Below are 26,858 nucleotides of genomic sequence, written 5' to 3'. Positions count from 1 at the left end.
ATTAATTAAAGATATGGGCCCGTAGTTCTTCGGTAGCAGTTCATCCTTGCCTTCCTTTGGGATGACAATTATGTTGGCCTCAGACATGGAATGTGATACCCGCCCATTCTCCGCACAGTGGTTGAACACCCTTTTCATGGGTGTTTAAGGGGATCAAGAAAGGACTTGTAAAAGATGGCTGTGTACCCGTTCGGGCCTGGGGCTTTGTTGTCCTTCATAGACTTGAGCACCATTTCATCTCGGTCGTACTAATTTCTTGCCCTAATCACAGTGCTTCTACATTGGTTAGCTTTGGGAGGCCGTGTCTGTTAAGGTATTTTGTGCACGCCTCCTGGTCTAAGGTGTGGTCATTTTTATACAGTTTCTGGTAAGACTCTTGAAAGGTTTTTAGGATGTCTTTGTGTCTTGCATGGGTTTTGTTGTGTGAGTCAGTGATGGATGAGATGGTAAATTGGTTATGTTTGTGTTTCAGGTAGGAGGCTGTTAGACCTGGCATCATTTGGTGGTTTCCCCTGTCTTTTTGCCTCAGCCTCCTGTATTTTTGACGCTGTGCTGGATTTCCTTTTTGCTTGTTTAGATGCTTTGGGCACTTTGCCACTGCTGATCAGTGTCAAAGAGCAAGTGCTCCGTGTGTAAATTATTATTGTAATTGGTTATCTATGATTGGCATATTTGTATCACCAAGAAGTCCCTAGTAAAGTGCACTGAGTGTGCCAGGGCTGGTTATACCAATGCTACTAGTGGGCCTGAAGCACTGATTGTGCCACCCACATGAGTAGCCCTAAAATGGTGTCTCAGGCCTGCCACCGCAGTGCTTGTGTGCAGTCTGGGAACTGCCATGTCCTCCTAGGCAGTGTCCCCACTGACTAGGCCTAACCCTTCCCTTTCTGTACACATTGGTCACCCCTATAGAAGGCCCAAGGTACCCCCTTGGGCAGGGTGCAGTGTATGTGAAAGGTAGAGCATGTATTAGTGCTGGTGACATGCTCTGGTAGTGAATGACATTCATTTTCGTTTTTCACTATTGTAAGGCTACCTTGCCCATAGACTATCATGGGGAATGCTGGCTACAGTGGCTACCAGCATATATTCCCATAGGAGCAAGGTAGGACATAAAAGTCTGGTATCCCTGAACTCAGAATTTAATAACACATCTTTTAGGAAAGGTGGTTTTTAAATCCTGTGTTAGAGAACAGCACATTTAGAAAGTAGCTGTTCTCTTGTCTGATCTTTCTGTGTGCCTTGGTGGCCTGTTTGTGAATTGACTGTCTGGTTTGTGAGTGACAGGGGTTGGGTGGCTCCCAGAGGCTGAGTGGGCCATTCCTGGGCTGAATAGCTACATCTGCATCTAGAGTGGTGGGAGGGGGTAGCACCTAGGCCTGAATAGGGCTGTGCCTGCCTCCCACAATGCTGGCTCCACCTCCTGCTGGGCGACTGACGACCCTGACCCTCTCTCTGAAAGGAAAGGAGAGGCCAGGAAAGCAAAGTGCTCAAGAAAAACCCAGAACTGGTTCAGACAGGGCTCAGAGTCCTCCTGCACAAAGGAAACACAGTCTTTTAGGGGTATAAGTACAGGACCCCTGACTACAGAAAATTAGATCATCCTGGAATCAAGAAGGAACCTCTGCCAAGGAAAGCTGGAAGACTGAAGATGGAAGACTGTCCTGCTGTCGCTTTGCTTGACTGACCTGCAGTTGCTTTGCTGCCAAGGAGAGGGGAAGGACTTTGCTTTGTGCTGTGTCCCTTTGCTTGAAGGAATCTCCAAGGCCTGAAGAAGAGCTGGCTCCCTGTTAAGAAGTCCCAGGAACAAAAGGACTTCACCCCCAGCTTCCCTGATCTCTGCTGAGAGAGTTCTTCCTTGCTATAGTGCTTGGGCCAGTTGTGGTGCCTCTGGAAGTTGTACCTGTGTTGGGAAGCTGGAAACCAAGACTTTGCAAGCTTTCACTCATCGCTCGCTTGCAGAGCGCATTCCTGTCAGTGCGAGGAAATTCCCGTCGCCACGAAGGTCGAGCTCGTCGCAGCGCCTTCTGCAGGACCTTCACCCCCCTTGAACATCCTTAACGACTGGAACCCAATCTCCACTGAGGACAACATCCGCCTGATGAACTCCATCCACTCAGGATCCCCAACTGACCCATGCCCTCACCACATCTTCAACAAAGCAGACTCCATCATAGCACCACACCTCCGAGATGTCATCAACTGCTCCCTCAAATCTGCCACCTTCCCGGATAGCTGGAAACACGCAGAACTCAGCGCCCTTCTGAAAAAACCCACAGCTGACCTCACCGAACTCAAAAACTACCGCCCCATCTCGCTTCTTCCATTCCCGGCCAAAGTCATCGAGAAAGCTGTCAACAAGCAGCTCGCCACCTTCCTCGAAACCAACAAATCCCTCGACCCCTCACAGTCCGGTTTCCGAGCCAAACACAGCACTGAGACCGCACTTATCGCAGCTACAGACGACATTCGAACTCTACTGGACAATGGAGACACAGTCACCCTCATCCTCCTCGACCTCTCCGCTGCCTTCGACACAGTCTGTCATAGCACCCTTCTACAGCGCCTCAGAAAAGTCAGAATCCAAGGAAAAGCACTGGAATGGATCACCTCGTTCCTCACCCGAAGAACCCAGAGAGTCCGCCTCCCACCATTCAAATCAGAGGCCTCTGAAGTCATCTGCGGCGTGCCACAAGGATCGTCACTCAGCCCCACCCTCTTCAACGTATACATGAGCCCCCTTGCGGCCATCGCTCGCCAACACAATCTCAACATCATCTCCTACGCTGACGACACTCAACTGATCCTCTCACTCACCAAAGACCCGAACATCGCCAAAACCAACTTACACGAAGGAATGAAAGAAGTAGCAGAGTGGATGAAGCACAGCCGTCTGAAACTGAACTCAGACAAAACAGAAGTCCTCATCTTAGGCACCTCCCCCTCCGCCTGGGATGACTCTTGGTGGCCAGAGGCCCTTGGAAAAGCACCCATCCCGACGGACCACGCACGGAACCTGGGCGTCATCCTGGACTCCTCACTCTCGATGACCAGACAAGTCAACGCCGTTTCATCGTCTTGCTTCAACATTCTTCGCATGCTCAAAAAAACATTTTGCTGGATCCCCACCAAAACTAGCAAAACGGTCACCCACGCACTGGTCACGAGCCGCCTGGACTACGGAAACACCCTATACGCCGGTACCACCGCAAAACTCCAGAAAAAACTCCAACGCATCCAGAACGCTTCAGCCAGGCTCATACTAGACATCCCGCGTAAAGAACACATCTCTGGTTACCTGAAAAACCTCCACTGGCTCCCCGTTAATAAGAGGATTACTTTTCGCCTCCTAACCCACGCACACAAAGCACTTTACGAACTCGGACCCGAATGCCTCAGCACACGACTGTCCTTCTACACCCCCCCCCGTCAGCTACGATCCTCCAACCAAGCCCTTGCCACTGTACCTCACATCAACAAAACCACCACGGGAGGTAGTTCCTTCTCCTACCTGGCAGCCAAAACCTGGAACTCACTTCCCACTCACCTCCCCCTTACTCAGAACCACCTAGCATTCAGAAAGCAACTTAAAACTTGGATATTCGACAAGTAATTCCCCACCCTTCCTGAAGCGCCTTGAGACCCTATGGGTATGTAGCGCGCTATATAAATCTCTTGACTTGACTTGACTTGACTAGAGTCATTGCATCCTTCGTTTGTAGGACGCACCAGTCCGGTGCTGGAAGAGTATCTTCGCTGCGAGTATCATCGCAGAGCCTGTCGTCACAGGGTGAGATCACCGCACCACTTGCTTGCGGACCGCATCACGTCACTGCGAGAGTCTTCGCAGAGCCATCGCATCGAGGGGCCGCAAGAGGAGATCAATGCTGAGCTGCGCATCGTCGCCACACCGGAGATCGTCGCCGCCCAGAAGATCGTCGCATCGTACCTTTTGCGAGCCGCTTACACCGAAACCTGTGCACCGGAATCCACGCAAGGTATCGCATCCCTCCCCATACAGAACGGAGTCATCGCAAAACGCCTGCTGCATCCAGCGGGGTTGTCGCATCCCCTCCCCAGGGTCTCAGGAGTGATGCATCGCTTGCTTTTCAATGCGGCAGCTTTCACTTTGAACTTTTGTTGCATCTAAATGTACTGTTGGCTAAAACGTGACACAACTGTGGATTATTTTTACGCAACCTTAAGAACTCTTTAGAAACCAAATTCTTGAACTGTGTATGTTGGATTTTTGTCGTTTTGGTCTTGTGTAGTTTAGATTAAATACGTTTATTTTTCTAAACTGTTGTGGAGTCCAGTTGTGGTGTTTTCACTGTGTTACTGTGAGTTTTGGTGCAAACACTTTACACAATGCCTTTGATAAGCCTGACTGCTCGTGCCAAGCTGCCAAGGGGCTGAGCAGGGGTTATCTGAAGAGTATTTCCTCCCTAACCTGACTAGAATCAAGGGTCCCTATTTGGACAGTGGTACCTACCCCAGCCAACTGGAGACCCCCAGTTGTAACAGAGGCTAGGGGTTTCCCCACTCTATTAGCCTCACAAAGGCAATGGCCTTGTGTTTGTTGACCCACAGTCCGGCCCTCTCACTCAGGATTTTGTTATATTCATACTTTTTTCTGGTTAGTTCTGTTAGGGTACTAGTATCGTGCGTGTCCCTGTTGTGGGCAGTTTCTAGGTTTTTTAAGTCCTGCTCCAGCTGGGCCAGGTGTTAGTTTGTGTTTTTGTTAATTTTGGACTTCATTTCGATTATTGTGCCTCTGACTGTCGCCTTGAGTGTGTCCCATAAGGTATTGGATCTGGTCTCCCATGTATCATTGTGTCTAAGGTATTCTTTTATGGCCTCCTCATTCTTCTTTTAGTTTTCAGGGTCAGCCAAGACGGCACTGTTAAAACACCATCTTCAGGGGATGTCTTCATTGTGGCACTCGTTCAGCTTTAGGCTGATGCACGAGTGGTCTGACTCTAGCCTAGGCGCTATGTCAGTGTGTTCTATAAGGTGTGTCTGTGGGCCTGTGAACAATATGTAATCTATCCTGCTGTATGAATTGTGCAGGTTGGAGTAGAAGGTGTAGTCTCTAGTGTCCAGGTCCTGGCTTCGCCATGGGTCCTTGAGGTTGAATTTGGTGCAGATGTTCTTTAGTGTGGAGTGTGCGCTTGTGGGTTGGGAGCGGCAGAGTGATTGTATGTCCAGTGTATGGTCCAGAGGTATGTTAAAGTCCCCCGCCACCACCGTAAGGTCGTTCTATGGGAGGCCATCAAGTTTTATGCGATACCCCCTCCCAGAATGTAGTCAGTCTATGTTAGGGCCGTAAATGTTGGCAACATGAATGTGCTCCTCCCCCTTCTCAAGTGTGTAATCAAGAGTCTTCCTACCTCATTGTGATATTGTGATTCTATTGTTAAGTTGGAGTTTCTAGATAACAGTGTAATTACCCCACGTTTCTTCCCTTCTGCTGGTGAGCACGCCACCTTTGATATCCAGTTGGCTTTTACTAGTTTGACATCATCCAGGGACAGTTTGGTTTCTTTTATCAGGACCACATCCCCCTTACTTTTAGCGAGTTAGTCAAGTATCTTTTTGTGTTTGTCGGGGCAGTTGAGCCCCTTGACATTGAGGGATACTATCTTTAGATCAGACGCCAGGTTAAGCTTGTTGGTGGTGGCCATTACCTATGGTGGGGAATGTCTGGTATGCCTAATCTGCGCCCCCAGCTCTCGTTTGTTGTATTTCCTCCCCTCCCGCTAGTCCCAGCCATCTTGTTTAGGACGGGTGTCTGTCCCGTGCATTCCCCAGTGTTAGGTCTATCACTTCTGAGTGTTACTCGGGTCGAAGTGTACCTTCTTGTAAAGAAATGTGAGAGTAAAGAAGTGAAAATAAAGTAAACAACAGTGACAAGAGAAAAAAAGAAAACAGTGCCCCCCTACAACCCTCTCCCCACCCTCCCCTCCTACATGAAAACATCGTATGTTGAATGTGCGACGACAAGATCACCGTTGCATCTCCCTGAGAGTTGTTAGTTATTGTTCTGTGTTTCGCCAATCCCAAGAGTGTGACTTTACAGTCTTTTTACAGTCTCTTTGCCGTGCAAAAGTCTTTCCGCCCCTCCGTGCCCTCTTACGTTTCCCTGACTGGTTAGGTAAAAAGGATATGGTGATAGTAATCGATTCCGTACGAGGAGACGGATGTGGTGCTTGTGTTGCCTGCTACTTCGAGTGTCTGTTGACCTGGGCACAGTTGCGTTGTGGTAGTTTGAAGATGACTCCGTCGAGGTAGTTGATATTGTAACTGTGTTCTGTGGCACTGGTGAATTTGCGCAGGGGTAAGTACTTGTTTGCCTACGCGTCACTAGTGTTTCCTTCTTGATAGGTCACTGGTCAGGGGTTGTAAGGTAGCCCCAGCTGTCAGATGTGGTCAAACTGGCTTGAGGCGATTGTTCGGTACTGGACCGTCGAAAGGGTAAGTACGTTGTATCTGGGCTTCCGGGACTTTGGTGAGACTTGCTGGTGCTTTGTGTAGTTTGTGCCTCTTGTACTATATTGAGGTAGGTGGGTAGTTAATTATATGCTAGTTAAAGACTAGTTATTATTGAGGTAGTTCTGGTTGCTTAAGTAGTTCATTACGAGATTTCTCATTACATGATTTTTACTGGTTTTTGACTCACTCACTCCGCCCTCAGCTCCGGTGAGGCTCTTCTCTAACTGGTGCTTGCTTGGGCGGTCTCCATTTCTTGGGCTGTTGGGGTCATCGATGACATGAGAGCATCCATTGTCACTTATCCAGAATTTTGCCGGATCATTGAATGAGAACAGTATGTTTTTTTTCCTCAATTTGTCACGTAGAGCCAGGAAGCCCTTCCTGTTGTACACTGTGGGCTTGGAGTAGTCCTGTTTGGATTATATTCTGCCCATTCCACGTGAGCTGGTGGTTTTTCTGTGCAAAATTGAATATGGCTTCTGTGTGTTGTGTTCTCAGAGGTTGTCAGAATATTGGGCGAGCTCCGCTCTTTGTTGTGGATCTTAAGATAGAGAGAGTGCTTCTGCTGTGCGGAAATGCTTGAGCTCAGTTCATTAATCTGAGCATTTAAATAATCAAGCATGCATAGTTTAATTAAGCACCTCTCCTCACCCCTTCCCCTAAGGCTCACAATACACATGCCAGCTCACAATTAAAATATATCAATCAAATTCAAACTTTAATGCACTGGAATTAGATACCTGTAACCGCACCAAAACTGGCTTGAGGCATGAGTAGTGTTGCAAAAGTTGGCAATTTTTTGGTGGTCATTATCACATGATCCTGAATTTGTTAGGCACCAAAAGACCACTTCTCAAAAACTAGAGTTTAGGAGATAGACAGAGCAAAGTTCTGAGTGATAAAATCTCCCATAAGACCCACATCCCTTGTAAAATAGATACATTTTTCCTTCGCAATCCTGTTTGGAATTTCAAAGGCGGCACTAAAGTGGAAAATCTCTGGTCTGTTAAGGCTAGATTACACATCATTTGCACACGTTTGCAGAGCAAATATCACAATTTAGTTTGTGCACACATGTATCCTATAAATGTAATATATAGCCCGACTTCAGCCACCTTTTTGCCCCTCCCCCATGTTCTCACTCAGTGGATTATCCGGCGTGGCTCTCAAATCTCCCTTAATCCCTCCCAAACCTATTCTGTTCCAGAATACTAATCCAGAATCTCAGTAACAGTGATCTGTATTTTTAAAGCACTTGTGTTTCTTATAATGCTAAATAACAAGTGATACCACGGCTGAAGCTGGAGGTGACACTTGAGACATGCATGTCTCACACACATTTTATCACCAGCATGCACTTATTACGCTTCGCTGCTTCACTATCTCTGTTACAACTTCCATCGTGGGTTTTAGTGTTTCTTTGCATCTTCAGTCTCACTCCTCAGGCAAACCTCATACAGCAGGTAGAAAAAAGCATGGACAAAGAGCTTCAATAACGGTGCTTCTCTTACCAAAAGTATTCAGTGGTGCCAAATCCTTATTAAAGAAAAACACAGTCAACAGTTTTCTCCAAAATAGATCAAATATAAAGCAGTAACAGTAAAATTTTCTGCACTGTAGCAACCGTTCTGTAGAATTAGCCCCAACAGAAGCCTACAAGTCAATTGCAATTATTTGTGTTTAGATCCATGGAGTACACAAACTCTGCTTCTCTGTTGAAAAAATTTAATTGGTCTACTCATTGGGCAACCTGATCATTAATGAATGGATTTTGACAAACATGTTTGAACTAAATCAGAGACAATGGTAGACTTCCTTCCATATCTCTCATTGTGGCCTACCTCTGGATCAACTTTAGACCTGAAGTTCTTAATTGACAATAATTGCCCGCATTCAGACAAACCCATGATGGACCAAAAGTGAACGGACATGTACTGTCAGCAATATTGAAGTGAATAGAAGATGTTGCATGTCTCCCCCAAAAGAACTTTGGAAGGGATTAGTGATCAGTGGCAGCTGACAGCGAACGGGGTGACGGGAACAAAATATACTTTTTAAATCCCACTTACATCCTGATGGCCGCCTCTTCTTCGTTGTTGCTTCTCTGACGAGTCCGTGAAGCACACAGGCGCTCATAAGCCAATCACAATGCTGCAATGCAGCTTTGTGATTGGTCTTATCATCGTGATTTGGCACTCAGACGGGGACAGAGAACCTGGGCATGTTCTCCACCCAGGCTGTATATTACAGCCCTGTGGAGAACATGCAAAGTAGGCATTATTGTTTGGCTTGTCCAAGACAGTCGGCCAAACCGGCATGCACACATAAGTGCATGAACCACTCCTCCTCCTGAGGCACCAGCCCCACCTCGCCCTAACCCAGCCCTGTTGCTCAGAAAAATACAGTGATGATAACAATGTTATTTTGCCCCTTTTCCTGCTCTAAGAGCAGTGGGGTGACGCTCCTCCACCGTAGCAGAGAGGAGCCGCCTCTGCTAATGATTGTGAGCTGTATTCACAGATTACAGGCCACAGTTTAGAAACAACAATCACCCCAACCAAAATATATTGGAGTTCGGGGATATAAAAATGGAAGTGTCTTTATTTGGGGCATTCAGCTTGTTATCCTGTTATCACTATTTTATGAACGATCTGACTTTGAAGCTGTGAAAAATGTGTGACAGCGTGCATAATACATCACTTATCAGCTGAATAAACAATCTACATGATCTGTACCCACCCTTTTGGAGGCAAGTTGATCCAGTATACAAGGTTTGAACACTTTTGTGTTGATAAGTAAGCCAGCAACAATAGGATGAACATATGCAAGGGTAAAAGTATATTCAAGCTTGAACTGCTAAAGAAAGAAGAATGTTTTCAGTGGCTGATTTACTTAGTTAATGGTGGGAAAAACTTGTGTAATGTGCTTTAGCATAATTACATAAAACCAAAAGCGAAACTGAAGATTATGCAGAATTATGAGTGTAGCCCAGCATTTAAGGCCATTTCCATAGTGTGAAATGCACCATTGCGGTCTTAATGGCCCATGGATGCATTTTGCACAAGAAATAACGCTAAATGAACAAAATACGACAAGAAGATTTCTGATATGGTGCAAACAATTCAAGGTCCACTCAACCTCGTGCCTGCTTTTTGAGTTTCAAGACTTGTGAAGTGTTCTCAGAAAGAGACATGTGAACCTGACATACGAATATTTTTTCGTTCAACGTCAGGTGAATGATTACATGACAGCTGAACTTGTGAAATTTTCTCAGAAAGAGACATGTGAACCTGAAATACGAATATTTTTTTGTTCAACATCAGGTAAATGATTACATGATAGCTGAATATATGAGGAGTTATGAATAGTAAAATAAAAATACACAGGTGGTTTATAGGGAGCATTTGGAGGTACTTTGGTGATGATTGTTTTGTTTCCTTGTTCTGAGTCATAGTGCATGGAACCAATCTAGTCAAGAACTTTTCAGTTCCCACTAGAGGATGTGGTGCAACATAAGAGATCCTGTGTATGATGAAGCTAAAATTCTACAGAAATTAAATGAGATTGCAAGTCTTAGTAGACAGCTTTCCTTTGAATAGGTGTTGGAATTCAACAGCATAGTTGAAAGTAGGGCTGTCTTTTTCAGCAGAATGGAGGCATTTGATGAATTTTTAAATTAAGTCTGAAGAGATCATGATAATTGATGTTAGTGTTAGAAAGTTTTTTTAACTAGTCTTCCTAATGGCTAAAGTATTAAAAGAATTGAGTTAACTTGGTCATTGGTATTTTCAATGCAGATAGAGAGGCATGTAGAGAAAACCAGGTGAAAATGAATATAGATCGGAAACTTGTCAGAAATACCTCTGTGCTTTAGGTGGCTTAGTGCAACTTTGCGTCTACATTGTTACACTCAGGAAGTGGCACTCAGAACTGCGCATCAGCTCTACTCATGCATGCTTAGATTAGTTATTTTCTTCCTGGTTCATTAGATGCAGATCTGGACCTACCTCTTGTCTCTTCCCAAGACCCTTATCTGCTAAAAATTTAAAATGATAATGTGCAAGGGAAATGTCAACTTCAATGACTAAACTGAGTAGGGGCTGTCTCAAGCAAATGTCTGTGAAAGATCCCCATCAGGTTTACTTGTGGTGCCTGAGGTTGAAACATGACTCCAAGGCATGCGACTGCACCCATGGGCGTCCACAGAAATGTTTCCAGGGGGGGGGCAAATTTATAACTTCATCACCATCCCCCTTGCTCCCTTCTCCCTTCTGCCTTGCACCCTTCTCGCCCTCCCCCTTGCACCCTTCACCCCTCCCCCTTGCACCATTCTCCCCCTCCAACTTGCACCCTTTTCTACCTTGCACCATTCTCCCCTCTACCTTGCACCATTCTCCCCTCTGCCTTGCACCCTTCTCCCCTCTGCCTTGCACCCTTCTCCCCTCTGACTTGCACCAATATTCCCTCTGCCTTGCATCAATCTCCCCTCAGCCTTGAACCCTTCTCCCCTATGCATTGCACCCTTCTCCCCTATGCCTTGCACCCTTCTCCTCTCTGCCTTGTACCCTTCTCCCCCTCCATTTTACACCCTTCTCCCATCCGCCTTGCACCCTTCTCCCCCTCCACCTTGCACCCTTCTCCCCTCCGCCTTGCACCCTTCTCTCCTCCGCCTTGCACATTTCTACCCTTCTACCTTGCACCATTCTCCCCTCTGCCTTGCACCCTTCTCCCCTCCCTGTTGCACCCTTCTCCCCTCTGCCTTGGACCCTTCTTCACTCTGCCTTGCACCCTTCTCTATATTGCACCCTTCTCCCCCTTCCTGTTGCACTCTTCTCCCAATCTGCCTTGCACCCTTCTCTACCTTGCAACCTTCTCCTCCCTGCCTTGCACCCTTCTCCTCGTTGCCTTGCACCCTTCTCCCCTCTGCCTTCCACCCTTCTCCCCCTCCGCCTTGTACCCTTCTCCCTCTACTTTGCACCCTCTCCCCCTTGTACCCTTCTCCCCCTCCCTGGTGCACCCTTCTCCCCATCCGCCTTGCACCCTTCTCTACCTTGCACCCTTCTCCTCCCTGCCTTGCACCATTCTCCTCTCTGCCTTGCACCCTTCTCCCCTCTGCATTGCACCCTTCTCCCCCTCTGCCTTGTACCCTTCTTCCTCTCCCCATTGCACCTTTCTCCCCTCTGCCTTGAACCCTTCTCCCCTCCACCTTGCACCCTTCACCTCTCTGCCTTGCACCCTTGCACCCTTCTCCCCTCTGCCTTGCACCCTTCTCCCCTTTGCCTTGCACCCTTCTCCCTCTCCCTGTTGCACCGTTCTCCCGTCTGCCTTGAACCCTTCTCCCCTAAGCCTTGCACCTTTCTCCCCTCCGCCTTGCACCCTTCTCCCCTCTGCCTTGCACCCTTCTCCCCTCCCTGTTGCACCCTTCTCCCCTCCCTGTTGCACCCTTCTCCCCTCTGCCTTGCACCCTTCCCCCCTCCCTGTTGCACCCTTCTCCCCTCTGCCTTGCACCCTTCTCCCCCTCCCCGTTGCACCATTCACCCATCTGCCTTGCACCCGTCTCGCCTCTGCCTTGCACTCTTCTCTACCTTGCAACCTTCTCCTCTCTGCCTTGCACCCTTCTCCCCTCTGCCTTGCACCCTTCTCCTCTCTGCCTTGCACCCTTCTCCCCTCTGCCTTGCACCTTTCCTCCCTCCACCTTGCACCCTTCTCCCCACTGCCTTGCACCCTTCTCCTCTCTGCCTTGCACACTTCTCCTCTTTGCCTTTCACCCTTCTCCCCTCCGCCTTGCACCCTTCTCCCTTCTCCCCTCTGCCTTGCACCCTTCTCTACCTTGCACCCTTCTCCCCTCCGCCTTGCACCCTTCTCCTCTCTACCTTGCACCCTTCTCTACCTCAGCCTTCCACCCTTCTCTACCTTGCACCCTTCTCCACTCTGCCTTGCACCCTTCACCCCTCTGCCTTGCACCCTTCTCCCCTCTGCCTTGCACCCTTCTCCCTCTCCGCCTTGCACCCTTCGTTACCTTGCACCCTTCTCCCCTCTACTTTGCACCCTTCTCCCCTCCGCCTTGCACTCTCCTCCTCCCTGCCTTGCACCCTTCTCCTCTCTGCCTTGCACCCTTCTCCCCTCTGCCTTGAACCCTTCTCCCTCTCCGCCTTGCACCCTCTACCTTGCACCCTTCTCCCCTCTACCTTGCACCCTTCTCCCCGCCACCTTGCACGCTCCTCCTCCCTGCCTTGCACCCTTCTCCTCTCTACCTTGCACCCTTCTCCTCTCTGCCTTGCACCCTTCTCCTCTCTGCCTTGCACCCTTCTCCCTGCTGCCTTGCACTCTTCTCGGCCACCCCCTTGCACCCTTCCCACCCAATGGAGGGGGCTGCCACCTGGAACAATGGCACCACTTTAAAAGCATGGTGGACTAGGGCCTGCCCTGACTGGGCCCACACCGGATGCACTGGCGAACCAGGGGGGGGGGGGGGGGGCAAGTGCCCCCCTTGCTCCCCCTGCGGACGCCCATGACTGCACCTTGATGAATCCTAAGACTGCCCGGGACTATGGGACGAAGTTCTACATTGCCAAGCACCGAAAGGCTACATGCCAAGACCTTCCTTTCTAAGCAGAACGGAAGGTCCCATTCTCCAATGTTGTTCCCATGGCCAACCATTGTTGTGGTCAAAGTCTTCAGGTAGTTGAAGAAAATGTATAAAATGTCCGAGTGGGGCTCAGCCCCTTCCTGCCACTCTTGAATTCCAGAGAAGATGTGATGGCCTCAACATGAATCTCAGTCTTGATCCTGAAGCCTTTCCCCTATTTGACACTTGTCTTGAAGCAACATGCATTTCCTGGGCCACATGAGGCAACTCAGCAAATTGAAGAATTCGGTGAAGCCATGCTGTGGCTCTTTGGCACAACACTGGCTCACTCTGGTGTGCATTTGGGCCCCAGCGAGTCGTGATAGCCTCCACCTTGGACTACGCCTGTGGGTCTGCCCTCTGTGCCAGCTGGACCCTCTGGACCCTTACGTGCTCCGCACCAGCTTACATGCAGACTCAGTTGCTGCTTCCAGATCATGGAACATTGATGCCAAAGCCATCAATGCAGATGATGAAGACCACCCTATTGTGCCTTTTGACTCTTAGCCAGCACCTTTTTTAGAGTAATCAAGGCAGTGCACTGATCCCCTTGGACTGCAACCTTTAGACAACCCATCATACTCCGATACTCTCCTCTTGAATCATGAAGGGCTCAAACTCCTCATACTTTACAGATTCTGCCAATGATGTGTATGATGCTGAGTATGTATTTACCCTGCCCTATACAGATGATAATTGGTACGGGGACCTGTTAGAAGTGGCTTCCTTTGCGTGATTTCCCTTGTCTTTTTGCCTGTATGTTCTGTATATTTGACTGGGTGCTGGACTTTGTTTTGCTGGCTTGTATACTCTGGGCACTGATGATCAGTGCTAAAGTGCAAGTGCTCCCTGTGTAAAATGTGATTATGATTGGTAATCCATGATTTGCATATTTGATTTACTGGTAAAGCCTGTAGTACAGTGCAATGTGTGGGTCCAGGGCCCATAAATCAAATGTTAACTGGGAGTAGCCCTGTAAACCTGTCTCAGACATGCCATTGCAGTTTCTTTGAGTGCAGTTTTTAACTGTCTTGTCGAGCTGGCAAGTAACTCACTTGTCACGCCCAAATCTTCCCTTTTTACTTTATATGAGGCATCCCCAAGGTTTCTGCTGCAAAAGACTGCAAAATCCACTCATCACCCTTTTCCGCCGCAGCACCGCCACACAGGAGAAGTTTCTATGCAGTGCCCCTGTACGGCCAAAGAAATTGATGCAGCACCTGTTTGCAGCCTGAGGAACCATGTAGCCCAATTCCAGCACAACATGTCTCAGACGTCCGAGACCATCACATTGAATCAGACGCAGGCCCTTCTGTGCATCTGAAAGAATCAAAGCATCACTGGTCCGCGGCCGAAAGAATCGATGCAGCACCTGTTGCTGCCGCTGCTTCGACCTTCCAGAGCATCCAGATTTCCAAGCATCACACCGGTGTGACACTTTTTCCATTACATCACCTGCAGACCAGAACCGTCTTCAGATTTTGGCACATTGCTTCCCCTTACAGTCTGGAACTGATGCACTGGTGCATACCACTGCCAACTAGACACCCCCATTTCTAACAGGACCTTCAGGATGTCAGTGGGATGGACAATTCTCCAGATACTGGGCTAGTTTCTCTTCCAGGCGCTGCCCCAAAGAAGGCACTCCCATTCCATTGGTCCTATGAAGGGTAACCAAGGTTTTTGACCTCCAGTTACCAACTATGTAGATGAAGACCAACATCCTGATGGAGGTGCTTTGGCCATGGTAAACAAATACTGAGCCCATGCTCCAGTTCAATGAAGCTGTCAGAAACATCCTTCTGGTGGCTTGGGAAAACCCTGGTTCAGACCGCCAGTGAACAGACAGATAGCATTACATCCTCACCCTGGGTGATTGTGGCTATTTGACTCAGCACACCTCACGTGAGAGTCTAGTTGTGAAGGCCTCAATAAGCAAAGTCAGTTCTAAAGCTTTACCTACCTCCTATTCGGACAGGGAGTCAAAACCCATAAAAACCTGTGGGAAGCGCATATTTTCTTCTACAACTCTGGCACTACATTCTAATACCAGCCTGCTCTTAGGTTGCTATCATCATGCCCTTTGCGATTCCAGTACACAGGTCTTACCTTGTGTCCCTGAGGACATGCTTAATGTTCTCATGCTGGCTATCCAAGATGACAGTTATACAGCTAAATGTAGTATCCACTGTGGATTGGTCACCACAGATTGCCTAGGCAGGGTAATTGGCACTAGTGTAGCCATCTGGAGGCATGCCAAATGAGTTCCGTGGGCTTCTCCTCAGATCTTCACCTAGTTAATGGGCATGCCTTTTGATGGCTGTCACTGTTTCTCAAAGCCTTACTGCAGAAAAACAAATTGAAGATGCTCACTGTGTCCCAAGTATTCTCTGCCATTGACTCTGAAGACTAGATGGTAGTGTTGGAACTACAGAACACTTATTTTTACACCTCTGTCCTGCAGACCAACAGGAACTATCTGTGTTCCACGGTGGGATAGGAGCATTCCCCGTTTGTTGTGCTCCCCTGTAACTTCCCCAGTATCCCTCAGTTGTTTATGAAAATGATGGCCATGGCTGCAGCTCTACCTTGACGACTGGCCTTTTGAGGGTGGGCTTGTTTCTGGCAGCCATCACCCACTTCAAGATTGTGGCAGACCTCCTCATCAGAGCCATTCTGGACATAGAGCAGTCTTGTGACTTCTCTCCGTAAATGGGAAGTCCAAAACATTTGGGCTATGATTAGGGGTGGGTGTAAATTATAATTATCACAAAATGACATGTAATTATGTGTAATTACAAGAGAAATATAATCCAGCACTTCGGCCTATTTTCTTAGTGCAAAATGCACCCTTGCTTCTGTAAACGGGTCTGAGGAAGCATTTTGCTCTAAGAAAGTAGGATTAAATGCTACAGGAAACAAACAGCCGAAGCCAGCAGTGACTCACTCTTTGTGAGTTTGTTGTTACTGTGCTCCTATGGTAGAATTATTGCCCCAAATTACTCTTAGTTACTGAAACTGCTGTAATCACTCAATTTCGATAATTTTGTATCACAGGAGTAATGTGTAATTACTGAAATTATTCAAATTCTGCCTGCATAATTAAACTTTTTCCTAGGCCTAGCTATGATCCTGATATTTCAGCCTCTGGACAGCATATCAATGAGGATGACTCTGCGGCTGCTGGCACTGATTGCCTTCTCAATCCTGGTGGTCAAGCACAACAGGTGATATATGTTTGCTCTGCACTCATATCTGAAGCCCCAATGGGTATGACATTAAGTGGACCTCTCCAATGACATCTAGAATTTGGAGGGGACTGCAAAATATCTTCAGTGGACATTACTGGACCACAATTGGGTCAGAGTCAGACCCCGCTCCCTACCCCATCCAGACTGACAGTGGTGACCAGCACATAATTTTTAGGTTGTCTTGGCCACGTCGAAGTGATGTAGATAAGTGGCATCTGTTCCCTGGCAGAGTCCCTGCTCCGCATAAACCTTCTGGAACTACAGGCCATCCACTTGGTGTTGAAGACCTTCCTGCCATCCATTAAGGAGAAGCTGGTGCAGATGCTCATGGACAACGCAACCACAATGTGGTAGTGCAACAAACAGAGCACATGAGTTCTTGAACCCTAATCCGATGCACCGCATGTGGACCGTAGTCTTATTCCATAAACATATTAATAAAAAGTCTAAATAAATGATTTCAAGATTTTTAATCTTCACGTAGTGAATATTCTTGCATATTCATGTTCAATGTGGTAGTACAAGCCAAAAACGTGTCACTACACAGTCTATAAATCAACCATTGTATCCTCAAAAAAAGATCCCGATGCATTTCGGGCAGAAGCCCTTTCTCAAGGGATTGCTCTACAAAGAAAACAAACATAACCAGAATCAATCTACTGTAGGAAGCTGGATATATACAATCGAATGGGCTCATGCATTAGCCGAATCTTAAGTGGCTATAAAGATGGTGGCGGAAACAGGAACGGTGTGACGGATTGCAAAGAATCTACTAGGTGATGTAACGTTATCCCAAGTTGTGCATATGCGAAAGAGCCTGATTGGAAACAAACAGTGAAGGAAAGCGGTGGAATCAACAACGGTGCCAAACAAAGGTTAGAATGCGAAAGACGCGAGCGTGTCAAGGTGCGCGGGAGAATTCTCCCAAGGTTACTTACATAATGAGGTTTACAAGGTGCCTCGCGGCATGCCAGCGGAATAGTGATACGGTGAATGAGGGGTCTCACGGGAGTATCCCAAAAACGATAAACACAAATGAGGGGCACAGTGCATAGAGTTAGTAGACATGAAGAAGGGACCAAAGTGTAAAGTCAAAGTGAAAAAACTCAATCGCCATATTGGAAGTGTCAGAAACACAGTGCAACAAAGGAGAGAGTATAAAGCAGAGATAACAGGTAATATGTACAATAGCTGTAATGTGAAAATATTATAAATAGCAAAGGAATTCAATTCGATCGTTCAGCCCGTTGGGCACCATCGTGGAAAGGAAACGGATCCAAAAGTTTTCACGCTTAAGCAAAGTGTTCTTGTTGTTGTAGGTTACTGTTACTTGTTCCAAAATCTGGAATTTAAGTTGGGCAACAGTGTGTCTGAATTCAGCAAAGTGAGAAGCTACAGTGGATTTAAGATTGTTGGTGCGGATGTTACTTTTATGCTCTAAAATCCTGGTGCGGATTTTTCTTTTAGTATGCCCCACATAACATTTGCTGCACGGACACTTCAAGAGGTAAATGACGTTGTTAGAGTTGCATGTAGCATTCACTTTGAGTTTGAGTCTAACCAGAAATTACACGCGAGTACCCTGATACGGTACCATCGTGTTCAACGGATACCCCGGGGTCTTCGTGTCCCACTCAAACCACTTCTTTGCAAAAACAATGTTAAATTTGTAGAACGCTGGTACTCTATACTAAACAAGTGTTCCCTCGATCTGATTTTGCTGATCGTAGAGGAACTTTCTAAATCTTTGGACGAACTATCACTTGAAATAACAAATGTAAAAAAGGAGCTGACCGATACCCTATCAGCAGATGACCTGAACTAAATGTTGGATGATATCAATGTTCAACTAGAGAAACACACTCGTGAGACCCAGGAGAGAAAACTACGCAAATTTAAGAGGGACACTATAGACTATAAGCTCGGCGAGGTATACACCTGGGCAGAGGTGTATGCCCGCCGACGCTCTAACAAACCCTACAACCCTACATCAGCCACTGAAACATCATCTTCAGATGACGACAGCAGATCCAGACCAACCCGTACAACGCCTAATGCTGATCCACAAACACCGAGTACCTCCACAGACCCCTCTGTTCATTTTTTAGAGTCGGGCCCGGATCAACAGAAAGACCCTGGGGGGGAAAAACCCGCAGAGGAAGCAGAAAAGACACCTCCACAAACCAAAAAGAAACCCAAGGGCAGACGTTGAACACTCAAGACAATCTGGTCATAAACATATCCTCAACTACTCTAACCTGTGATGAAATCAACACCCTACAAAAGGGTCAATCTTTCGTTCCAACCACCGTCATCAACTCTTTAGAACTCGAAGTCAGTGCCTTCAAACTGATTCGTAATATCCGTCTAAAACAGTATTTTTTAAACATCAACCCCACTTCAACACAGGAAGAAGACATGCTCAGAGGATTAAGACCTCAAAGCACATTTTTGGCACCACAAAGCCATAAGATTATAGATGCTTTCGAAAATTTGATCAAGCAAGAAATCTTGAACCTGCCCTTTCAACCGAACATCAAACGTGGGAATCTTACCCGGAAGGAGAGAAATATCCTCCAGAAATTGGCCGATGACCCGACTATCACCTGTCAGAATGCTGACAAAGGTGGTGCCCTAGTTATCATGGACACCACTTTCTATGATCAACAAGTAGACATACACATCAATGATAAAAACACCTACGATTTCCTACCAGGAGATCCCACCAAGGAGTACTCACAAGATTTGATACTCATCATCAAGTCAGCATTTGATAATATTTTCACATTACAGCTATTGTACATATTACCTGTTATCTCTCCTTTGTTGCACTGTGTTTTTGACACTTCCAATATGGCGATTGAGTTTTTTCACTTTGACTTTACACTTTGGTCCCTTCTTCATGTCTACTAACTCCATGCACTGTGCCCCTCGTTTGTGTTTATCGTTTTTGGTATACTCCCGTGAGACCCCTCATTCACCGTATCACTATTCCGCTGGCATGCCGCGAGGCACCTTGTAAACCTCATTATGTAAGTAACCTTGGGAGAATTCTCCCACGCACCTTGACACGCTCGCGTCTTTCGCATTCTAACCTTTGTTTGGCACCGTTGTTGATTCTTTATTTCCACCGCTTTCCTTCACTGTTTGTTTCCAATCAGGCTCTTTCGCATATGCACAACTTGGGATAACGTTACATCACCTAGTAGATTCTTTGCAATCCGTCACACCGTTCCTGTTTCCGCCACCATCTTTATAGCCACTTAAGATTCGGCTAATGCATGAGCCCATTCGATTGTATATATCCAGCTTCCTACAGTAGATTGATTCTGGTTATGTTTGTTTTCTTTGTAGAGCAATCCCTTGAGAAAGGGCTTCTGCCCGAAATGCATCGGGATCTTTTTTTGAGGATACAATGGTTGATTTATAGACTGTGTAGTGACACGTTTTTGGCTTGTACTACCACATTGAACATGAATATGCAAGAATATTCACTACGTGAAGATTAAAAATCTTGAAATCATTTATTTAGACTTTTTATTAATATGTTTATGGAATAAGACTACGGTCCACATGCGGTGCATCGGATTGTTCCCCTCCCAGTAGGGGGACCCTCGAATTTCCTAGCTCTGCGCACACACTGCCAGGCCAGACAGTGTTTCAACCCGGTTGCACGCTACAATCCATCACCAACGCAAATTTAAGTCTATCTACGCTGTGCGAGTTCCCACTCATTTTTGATTTTCTTGAACCCTAAGCCAGGAGACATTATTCCTCAGGAAATGATAAGGCAGCAAGAGCTTTTGATGGTGGATAACCACCTCGCGTGGCCTCTTTCAATGCCATGGTAGATGAACTCAGCTGCTGACTGCTAGAGGATCACAAATGGCAATTACATCCAGAGGTGGGGACAAGGTCTCCTCTGTGATTGGGGAGAACATTAGCTTGATCTTTTCGCCTCTAGCAAGAATGTACTATGTCAGCACTTTTGCGGATTGAACTTTCTAAGGCGTCTCTGGGTCGAATATGTATTCTACAACTTTCCACAATACCTTTCTGCCTGATTTCTGAAAAAATTCAGGAATTACCAGGTCAAAGTCCTTCTAGTGTGTGATAGAGTGTGATACCCTGACCTCCTGGGCCTGAGCATCTTCCCTCCAATCAGGCTGCTGTCTCTGGTGGATCTTCTGTCTTTACCTCCATGCTTGGATATTGAGTTACGACAGCTGACTACATTCAGCCTCGCTCCTAAAGTTATAAATGTCATCGTTGCCTCAAGGGATCCCTCGCCAAACTCAATATACACTTGTCGTTGGGACAAGTTTATGATTTGATACAGTAGTCAACATATTGACCCACTTCAAGCCAGTTTATCAGTAGTATTGTTGTCCCTAGCCCAGCAAGGACTTCATTTGGACACAACTATGAGGTAACTGTCAGCTCTTTTGTTTTGTTCGTGGTTGCAGGATCAGCCTTCTTTGTTTACAGCAGCCGTGATGCTTTTGGTGAAGGGTTTGCAACATTTTTTTGCACCCATTCCCTTTATCATGCCTTAGTGGGATCTTATTTTAGTCCTCAACTTTTTTCATGTTTTGAACTACTGCACAGCTGCCCAATACGGATTCTCATTCTCAAAACCGTGTTCCTCATTAAGATGTCATTACATTGGTGTGGTGGGTGAGTGAGCTGCAAGTCCTCTCCATTAACCCACTATTTACTTATTTCTTCTAAGACAACCTGATCCTGAGAACCTGAGCTTCCTATCTTCTGAAAGTGGTGACTACTTTTCACGTCTGGCAAAATATCACCCTACCAATGCTTTTGTCTCCACCTTATCCCTCTAAGGAGGAGAAGAGACTCTATCAGGTCAATGGTCAACAGCATAACTCGCCAATGGGTAATATTCAAAATGAGAGACAGCAATAAACATGATTCTTGGTGAATAATTCCAGTGCACCATGAACTCTGCCAGCCCACCAAGGAAATGGAAGTTTCAAGTACAGCTGGGTGTCATCATTATAACAAGATATGTCAGATTTCTTTACAATATCATGCAGAAGTTGAACGCAAAGATTAAATAATGCTGGGGCTTCAACAGTAGCTTGGGGTACCACTTGAAAGGCAGTTACTTGGTTACACATTGCATGATCCTACTTTATCATCTCGGTTGGCCCAGAATAATTTGAGCCCGTCCATGACTTTGCATTCAAAGCTGATGCAGCTTTTAGAGTGCCAGTAAGGAAGGTATGGTTTACTATATTGAAAGACATCAAGAGGTTTAAAAAAATTAGAAGTCATGAATCCCCTTGCCCAAGTTGTTAAGAGCAATATCAGTGATTTGCAGGATGACTGGCTCTCAGCCCAGACTGGAACTCATCAACCAATTTGTTTTAGTTAACTGCTGCATTGCTTTTGTGATTTTGGTGAAGAGTGTAAAAACTGGTTGGTAATTATTGAGATAATAGAAATATCTTTCTTTTAAGTACCATCAGCACTTCGTCAATTTTTTGCCATTGATTAGTAATACAAGTTTCCCTTTGTGAATGGGTTACCACTACTTTCAAACTGATGGTATAGTATTAATGTATTGTGACCACAATTCGGTCGCAAAACAGTAATAAATAACAGAGACATCCCTCCCAAATACCAAATCGCAAATGAAGTTGCTATTAAATAACATTTTGCATTTTGTGCATTTGAAAAAGCATTTTTGCAGTTGCAAATGGCCCAATTTTGCCAATTGGGCAGTTTGCGTCCACAAAAATGCTTTTTGCATCTGGCCTTTGGTTACATGTCACATTGCATTGCTTGTGTGTATTTGATAAAGGCATGAGATAAAAACATTATTTTTTCTTCAGAAATACATTCTCCCTTTTTTTGGGGGGAGGAGTCTTATATAGCACGACCTAGACTCGAGACATCGGGCATCAGAGGGCTTTACATGAGCACCAGTTTTGTCACATAGGACAAATACATTTTTGTTAGGCACGGAGAGATTAAGTGATTAGCCCAGAATCACAGGATGTTGAGCGCCGCTGCCGAGACTTGAAATCGGTTCTGCAGCTTCGAGGTCGACCACTCTACCCGTAAGGCTACATCCTCTCCCTATCAAAGCAAATTTTCAAAGATAGACATCATTGTTGGCAATGAAAAACGTTTTTAAGCTGTGTGATCTGTGGAAGAAATATAATGAGGATTTGGCAACCTTGGTGGAGGGTGCTTAGAGTGGACACTAGAATTATTGATGTAAGACGCAATTTATAGATGGACACAAAGAGAGCTACCTCTGCTTTATCTGCCAGGGAAATTGTTGATTAATCTTATTGGGGCCCGTTTGAACAACTGTCTAGTTGAATTACTAGGGTAGAAGTTCATTGCCAAAGATGCAATAATGAATAGTTCACAGAATACCCTTTTCCAATATGCAAATGCCTCTACTCAACATGTCCATCTTCACCTAACAGCATTAGAAAGCAGCCCTAGGCATGCAGACACAGTATTCAATGTAGTCATGTCAAAAGAATGGTATACCCCACCTTTTCTCCTAAATTGCTCCAAATATGAACACATTTGATTTAGCAGTGCAGCTATTACTTCATGCCTATGACCAGGTTTGAATGACTTTCAACTAAAACGAGCAGATTTTAAAGATCAGGAAGAAGCCATTACCCAATAAGAACGTTAGAAACTTGAAGAAAGATGGAGGGACAATCCATGTGAAACTGATGTAACCTCATATATTTATTTTGTCTAACAAAGTTTAATTCCTGTAGACCTTATAGGTGTGTGCCTTTTAACGACTGAAATATAATAATGTACAGCCAATAGGTTGCTACTGTTACTTGCATAATGCTACAAAAAGTTCTGAAACATAAATATTCATAGATGAGCTGTAGGGAGGGCCTTGAATCGGGTCAACCATAATAATTTCGGATCACAATGTGTGAAGCTTGAATTAGGCAGGCTGGTCTATAGCTAGTACCTCGGGGCACTTTTTCAGCAACTTCTACTCCCTCTTACATTGAGGCAGTTTCATATGTTAAGTAGTTACCAATAACCCATATTCTTTGTTAGGTTTAGGGTAAGAAGATACGTTCTGTAAGTGAAAGTTGTAAGTGGCATTTTATAAAATTACCTACAGTTCTGCCCACAGAGGTAAAAAGGTGTAAATGAGATTAAGCTCTGTTTAACTTTAGTAGAGTGCCAACTAGTGAAATATAGACTTCGGCGAAAAGGAGAAAAAGCATGTAGGTGACATGTTTCACAAACCAGCATCTCACTGGCATATTGTGTAATACTGGGTCTTTTAAATGAAAGGCTTTCTGTACCAATGGATAAGAAAGCACTAGCCAATGTTACAATTGCTCCTACTACTCCCATTTGTTATCACTATAATGTGTTACATTTCTGTGATGCTTAATTTCCTTCTTTCTAAATCCCACATAAACATACAAAGTCCAATATTGAAGATGACTTTTAAAATTGATAGAGATAATTCTGCCCAAAGCCATGAATGCATTTCACATGCTCTTTTGATTCAAATGTACTAACCCTTCCATAGTCCCTTAGAGACATGAAATTCTGAGAAGTTCTCTTCAGAGAAAAAAACCTGTCACTACAGGTTGATTATAACTTTTAAGCTAAATAATTAATGTCTTGATGAGTTCGCCTTGTATTTTTTGTCAAGTGGGACTGTTCTGTTGCTGCTGGCAGAATTCCACATCCCCAGACAAATTAGCATAAGATAATTGGCCTCACTTGAAGACCAGGAAAGGTAATTAATGTATCTAATTATATTCTTGCTGATGAATGTATACGTTATAAAATAGGCACTATTTTAAAAAGTAAAATCATTTCTTTAAATGTATTTGAAAATGTGTATGTTTAATGCAACAACACATTTAAGATTTGAATATGAAACCCCAATCTACCACAGTTAAAATTTTACAGGATTAGAGTTTCAACTTTTAGTTCGAGATATGAATACAACTGTAGTAAGCTAACAACTTAATTTCTGATCTGTGAAGGTACCTAATTCAGATATCCCAGAATAATGTATTCTGCTTTGTAGTCCCATACAATAATATATGTGTTAAAGACATTTGACAGCTCAATATATCAGATAATAATTTGTTTTCACTTTTCAGGGCCAAGTACTGGGATCTTGTTAAAGCACTCCTGCTCAGATGTGGCTGTATTGAAAATAAAGGGCATGCAATATTATAAATTCATGAACAACAAACCAGTCATTGAGGCTCAATTTTTCTCACACACTTATCTGACGTGACTTCGTACAAGATAGGGAACGCTGAATGTATATATGGATGTACTATCTACCCTAAAGTATAAAGTATCCATAAGTGTCCCAGAAATACCCTGTTGTGGTTTACTACATTTTATAGATTCAGGTTTGTCAGAAGTTATCATTTTATGTAACTGGATGTACCAATGAGTTAACTCATTGTGCTGCTAAACGCGTCCAAAAGGACATGAAAACATGAACTCTGTGGGTACATAATATGTAGTCACTGTTTCTGACCTGTTACACTAAACTGTGAAATAAGCATAACTTCTGCCAATATTGTTTGTTTATCATCAGAAGGAATATAAGAAGGATCTGGAGACTGAAATTAAAGGAAGAGGAATGCAAGTGGGTACAGATATTCCAGATATGCAGAGAGCAAAAAGAGCTACGGAAATTGCAAGTCTGGTAAGAACACACAAATGCTATGTGCACCACTCACCACTAAACAAAACACATTTGATGTTCCTGTGGGGGAACAATTCAATGGTAGGAATTCCTTGTCATCTTGAATAGTGGATAGCTGTAAGTTACCTGCAGAGTCTATGCAAAGATGGAAATTGTGATCCTCTGTGCAGCCTTTTCATCTACACAATGTATGCGCTTCGTCTTACCTTCACCTGCATTGTCTTTTTTTTTTTGGAAAACTATATTTTGACCTTCTGATTCTTAGCAATTCTTAGCGATCTTCAGATTGCAATTCTATTGCTCATCAGGGAATCCTTTGTTTGGCATGAAAAAGGGAAGACTCTGGAAAGCCTCCCCTTACCAGGAGTTTCAATGGGGGAGCACGCCTCAGACCGTTTTCATAGACCCTGACTGTTACCAACATTTCTGGGCGTTAGTGGCTGTAGTAGTGATGTGTCTGAGGCCCTTCCCTTCTACACAAAGCTCATTGTTCTTGGGCACATTTTTGAACAACTGTTAATTTTTGTTGAGTGAAGTTGTTCACAAGCATTAAGTGCATCTGTACACTGTTACGTGTGCACAGAACAAGATCATGATAGGTAGGAGTGCACCCATCAGTAGCATTAACCTAAGCTGATTGTAAAAAAGATATATATTTGTAAGATATAGTACTAACAATATTTATGATTGTGTAAGTAACTTTGTTTAACCAACGTGGGTGAGTATTATCACAGTATAGAGGTGCCACACCACACTTCATTGTACATGAGTGCATGGGTATCTTTACACTTCAATGCAAAAGCAAGTCTGGTTGCAATGAAGAAGCTTACAATTATAGATAATAAAGTGAGATTAGAAGGTGAAGTATACAATTTTGCTCAATGCTTCTTTCCAGTATGACTGTATATGTGTGCAGGACACAAAATAATGAAAAAAATGAAAAAGATATGCATCTTTAAGGAACACTGTATCTCAATGCATTAATAGTCCACACACCAGTTTACCTCTTCTATCTGTCATTGCCTTTATATTTTTCTCATGCATGTTTAATAAAGTGAGCCAGGCTCTGGAAGGTATCTGGAAAATGAAAGATGGTTTCAAACCCCAGGCCTCTCTATTCTCGCAAATGATGTGGGTCTCTTACACAAAATGAGATTAAACTCTCCCAGGCACATCATTGGAGAGGGCCACATTTTGTTCATTTTTAGCTAGATACATGAGTGCGTCAAAGAAAGAAAACATGGTATCTGATTTTAAGCAAGGCAAATAGATTCTGTTTGATTTTTAAGAAAGAAAGACTATTGTGTGATATTGTTAGGGGCTTATTATAATGTTATTCATAAGTAATCCGACCTCAGGTTGGAGGCCAAATGACCAACATCGTCGGTTTCAATTCTGACCAGCTGATTATAATGCAGCTGGTTGGAATTAAAACCGGCTGGTCATTCCGGTTGGCTTCTGATGAGCACAAGGAGCTTGTCTGCCAGTCGAAATTGGCACGTAATCCAAATGGATGGTAGTTTACGCTGTCAGGAATATGATGTAGAGTTTCCGGCAGGGTTTCCATGCCGGCTTTTCCAACAGAGCCCCCTTTCATTTGCACCCTCGGTTGGTGGCGAAGGGGGCGCCTATGGTGCCCCCCTGTTCATTCCTCCACCCCGTGGCAGGCACCTTGAGGGAAATTTGGGAATGATCATAATGAGATGGTTGGGACCGCTGACCGGTGGTCAATTGGTCCCATTTCTGAGACGTGTCAGGCAGACGCAAGTTTGCCCAA

At 45.1% G+C, this 26,858-nt stretch overlaps 1 protein-coding gene across 1 annotated transcript in view; it reads left to right on the top strand.

The window, feature by feature from the left end:
* LOC147663099 (nebulette-like) overlaps positions 1-26,858 on the top strand; it is a 348,425-nt gene that overhangs the window by 145,141 nt on the left and 176,426 nt on the right. The window contains 1 exon segment of the mRNA XM_086950681.1: positions 24,971-25,081. Within this exon segment, the coding sequence (XP_086806807.1) occupies positions 24,971-25,081 (111 nt within the window).

This window comes from Lissotriton vulgaris, unplaced genomic scaffold (genome assembly GCF_964263255.1).
Source record: "Lissotriton vulgaris unplaced genomic scaffold, aLisVul1.2 SCAFFOLD_926, whole genome shotgun sequence".
In the NCBI taxonomy this organism is placed as follows: Eukaryota; Metazoa; Chordata; class Amphibia; order Caudata; family Salamandridae; genus Lissotriton; species Lissotriton vulgaris.
The sequence above is the reverse complement of the archived record's forward strand: the minus strand, read 5'-3'. Positions and strand labels throughout refer to the sequence as shown.